Source organism: Bufo bufo, chromosome 1 (assembly GCF_905171765.1).
Source record: "Bufo bufo chromosome 1, aBufBuf1.1, whole genome shotgun sequence".
Taxonomy (NCBI): Eukaryota; Metazoa; Chordata; class Amphibia; order Anura; family Bufonidae; genus Bufo; species Bufo bufo.
Window position 1 is genome coordinate 824,501,322 of NC_053389.1, and position 4,803 is coordinate 824,506,124.

At 36.1% G+C, this 4,803-nt stretch overlaps 1 protein-coding gene across 1 annotated transcript; it reads left to right on the forward strand.

Moving 5' to 3' along the window:
• Window positions 1-2,617: 2,617 nt before the first annotated feature.
• Window positions 2,618-3,538, forward strand: LOC120989610 (olfactory receptor 1J2-like). Its single transcript, XM_040417827.1, has one exon. It carries the CDS (start codon window positions 2,618-2,620, stop codon window positions 3,536-3,538), a length of 921 nt encoding a protein of 306 aa, XP_040273761.1.
• The last annotated feature ends 1,265 nt before the right edge of the window (window positions 3,539-4,803 follow it).

Below are 4,803 nucleotides of genomic sequence, written 5' to 3' on the forward strand. Positions count from 1 at the left end.
AAATGTTCGGGTCCGTGTCACGGACACCCCAAAATTCGGTACGAACCCGAACTATACAGTTCGGGTTCACTCATCCCTACTTCAGACGAAGAAAATGCTTCCTGTTTATGTCACAATTTTGGGTATAAATACAGTAGATGATGGGAGTTATGTCTGTATTGACCCCTTATATATGTATCCTTAGTTATTAGATCTCCCCTCAGGTATAAAAAAAAAGTTTGTTTCATATATTTTTACAAATGAAAGAATTGACTCTTAATCTGTAATTGACTTATTTTTATATTTCTCCAAAGACTGTGACACTAGAGACTTATTAGACATTAGCACATCTCCAGGTTGATAATTTTCTTGGCACCTCGCCTTCATCTTCTACATAAATATCCTTAATGCTACATGTGGTCTCAGTCACGGAAGCTGACAACGAAGCTGTTTTACAGAGATCTGACAGCAACGAGAAAAAAATATGAATCTGGAAATGAATGCCAAGAGCACAGGAACACCTAACGTGAGTAGTTAGGAAAATTATTGTGTAAGGCCTGATGCACACGACCGGTCCGCAAAAAAAAATAATCTGCAAAAAATAAGATTGACGTCCATGTGCATACCGTATTTTGAGGAATGGAACAGCTGGCCCCTAATAGAACAGTACTATCCTTGTCCCTAATGCAGACAATAATAGGACATGTTCTATTTTTTTGCGGAACGGAAATACGGACATACGGAAACGCAATGCACACTGAGTAACTTCCATTTTTTTGCGGACACATTGAAATGAATAATTCCCCATACGGTCCGCCAAACAAACGGAACGGACACGGAAAGAAAATACGTTCGTGTGCATGAGTCATAACTTGTAGTATTCTACAGATTTTTTTAAAGTGTCCTAAATACTGTAAATTCAGGTCTAAATAGATAAAAGTGTTTTTTTTTCTAACATAATTAAAACTTAAAAAAATTGTTATCGTCGATATTTAATTTACAACTTGTGTTGAATGATTTTAGTAATTTTAGACATATCTGGTATTTTATGTTACAAATAGGGATGAGCGAACTTGTGTTTTTCAAGTTCGGGCATTAGTGCAATTCCGTTATGTATTCGGTTTTACGGAATATAATCCCGGAATGCTATGATGGAATGCACCACAAAAGCCTTCAAGAGGCATACCGTTTTGCATTCCCTCATAATAGAAGTCAATGGGCAGCATAACGGATCTGTCTGGTTTCAGGACAGGAGACATAGCATTCCGTTATATGCCATGATACGGAATCTATAACGGATTGCATTAATACCCGAACGCTGAACCTAAACTTGAAAAAGCTTATTTACATTTAGTCATTGACTACTGATTGCCTCATCTTGCCATGTGTTTTTCTTACTAATAAAACTTAACTTTTAATAATTGATTTATTTTATTATTCCTATCTAACCACAATTTTTTAAAAATATATATATCAGGTGTTCCCCTATTCTAATGCTGTATTACATGTGTTTTTTCTTGGTCTGGTAGCTGCGCGCTAGCTCCAGATTATCCCTAGCGATTATTAATTCCTTCTATGTATTGCACTTGATGGGTACACCTAATGTTTAAAATCACCTCATGCACTGGGGGGCAGTGCATGAGGTGATTTTAAACATTAGGTGTACCCATCAAGTGCAATACATAGAAGGAATTAATAATCGCTAGGGATAATCTGGAGCTAGCGCGCAGCTACCAGACCAAGAAATAACACATGTAATACAGCATTAGAATAGGGGAACACCTGATATATATATTTTTTAAAAATTGTGGTTAGATAGGAATAATAAAATAAATCAATTATTAAAAGTTAAGTTTTACTAGTAAGAAAAATACATGGCAAGATGAGGCAATCAGTAGTCAATGACTAAATGTAAATAAGCATATTAAAGCCTCTACATGTGTAGGGAACATAAGTAAATTAATTTCAAACTTGAAAAAGTTCACTCATCCACAGTTACAAAGTATACAACATAATTTAAATATATTGTAAAAGCAATGCATATACGGTATAACAAATACTGTGGATAGATAGGTTAGATGGCTGCTTCGTCTTCAAGATTATACTGCGCGTTGTCTCGCTTGCAGCAGCGGAGCAGTGTAATTGCAAGCACTTAACCCATTCAAGTAAATGGAATTACACTGTGCCACCGAGTCTTCTGACACGATGTGTGGAGTAATCTGGAAGAAGAAGTAGCACTCGTACGAGTGCTGCCTCCTCTTCAAACAGCAGATTGGCAGAGGTTCCAGGAGTTGGACCCCATCGATCAGATATTGATGTCATTTCCTGTAAACACATAACAGTGAAATAACAAATTGAGTAAGTGTGACAATCCCTGAGCACCTAGTGTCAAAGTAACCCTGGCTGCATCTATACGTCTAATACTAAGACTCATGACAGGTACATGCTATACAGCAATTTATTTTTTTTTACAAATAACATAATTAGGGGTTAAAAAAAAGTTCTGTAAGTATGGTATATCATGTAATATGTACATTGTTTAGCACGTGAATTTTCTCTAGATTATTATGATAAATTCAATGAATCGTTTTGGATTATTGAAGCTTAGGTACCATTCTTCTACACACAGGAGAACAATATGACGGTAGTCTCTGAGTTTCTTCTTTTAGGATTTCAAATCAGTCAAAGTTTAAAAATATCCCTGTTCTGTCTCCTCCTGGTGGCTTACTGTGGGACAATGTGTGGGAATCTCCTGATCATCACCCTGGTGTCCACCTGCAAGAATCTCCACTCTCCAATGTACTTCTTCATCTTGCAGCTGTCCATCAGCGACATATTGTTACCCACTGATATTGTCCCCAACTTGCTCCACATCCTACGGAATAATGGCCAGACCATTACTTTTAACAACTGCATCTTTCAGCTTTATGTCTTCTGTGCCTCAGAAACTTTAGAATGTCTTCTTCTCACGGTGATGTCTTATGACAGATATGTGGCCATCTGTAATCCCCTCCGTTACACCTCTATCATGACAAGTGCCCATTGTGTGATATTGTCCTTCTTCTCTTGGATATTTGGATGCTTTTTTATTTTGACTTACATCATAACTGTGGCAAAACTACATTTTTGTGGACCAAATATCATTGACCATTTATTCTGTGACATCGTCCCATTACTAAAACTTTCTTGTTCTGATACCTTTATTCTTCAACTAGAGATTTATTTACTAAGTATTCCAAATGTAATAATACCAACCACAATCATTATCATTTCTTATGCTTACATTGGTTTAGAAATTTGGAGAATCCCATCCAGTACTGGTAGACAGAAAGCCTTCTCCACCTGTAGCTCCCACCTCATTGTGGTCTCCATATTTTATGGGACTTTATTCAGTGTTTATATTGTCCCAATAAAAGGGAAAACACTAACAATAAGCAAAATCCTCTCCCTGCTGTATACTGTATTTACTCCTTTGATCAACCCCATTATATACAGCCTGAGAAATAAAGACATTAGAAAAGCCATACAAGAAATAATTAATAAACATGAGATATGGTAAATCATCCAAAATTAGACTACTTTCACATATGAGTTTTTGCTGTTCGGTTTTGAGAACCGACATGGGATCGCAAAACCACAGCAAAACATATCCGTTTGAATAATACAACCGGCTGCCTCCGTTCAGGACAGACCCAGTTGTATTATATCGAAAATTAACATGCAAGATCCAGCACTAAAAGCATTGTAAGTGGTCCAGTTTTTACATGTCCAACAGTTTTGTGTCCAGCATGGGGATGCAACAAACCGGAATGGAATGTATTCTGGTGCACTGCGTTCCTGTTTGTTAAGTTTTGTCCCCATTGACAATGAATGAAGAAGAAACTGAAGTGTTTTTCTCCGGTTTTGAGATCCTCTGCTAGCAATAGAGTATGGAACGTCATGGTCTGGTAAACATTGGCATCACGGGGCTGGCTATAAGTAGCCATTGTCAGCAATCTTGTGAGCTTCAGTGTGACATGCTGAATGACCTCTCCAAAAGTAGACTGGAGCAGTAGAGTAGCAACAAAAGTTCCAAAAAACATTGATCCACACATCCACAGGCTCTGCATTGATCTGTTGCTTCTCAGCATAATTACTAGTATACAACATAGTCCACTTAACCCCTTAAGGACCAGACCATTTTACACCTTAAGGACCAGGCCATTTTTAGAAAATCTGACATGTGTAACTTTATGTGGTAATACCTTTAAAACACTTTTACTTATCAATTCCATTCTGAGATTGTTTTCTCGTCACATATTGTACTTCATGACAGTGGTAAATTTGAGTCAAAATATTTCATTTTTATTTATTAAAAAAATACCAAATTTACCAATAATTTAAAATAAATTGCAATTTTCTAAATTTCTATTTCTCTGCTTTTAAAACAGATAGTGATACCTCCTCAAATAGTTATTACTTCACATTTCCCATATGTCTACTTCATGTTTGGAAAATTTTGTAAATTCAATTTTTTTTGTTTTGGGATGTTAGAAGGTTTAGAAGTTCAGAAGCAAATCTTAAAATATTTCAGAAAATTTCCCAAACCCACTTTTTAACCACTTATGGCCCGCATTCATTTTCACTCTAAGGACCAGGCAATTTTTTGCAAATCTGACCAGTGTCACTATAAGTGGTGATAACTTTTAAACGTTTTGACTTATCCAGGCCATTCTGAGATTGTTTTTTCGGCACATATTGTACTTCATGACATTGGTAAAATGGAGTCAAAAAAAAAATATTTTTATTTTTAAAAAAAAAAAAAATTGCCCAAAATTTTGAAAA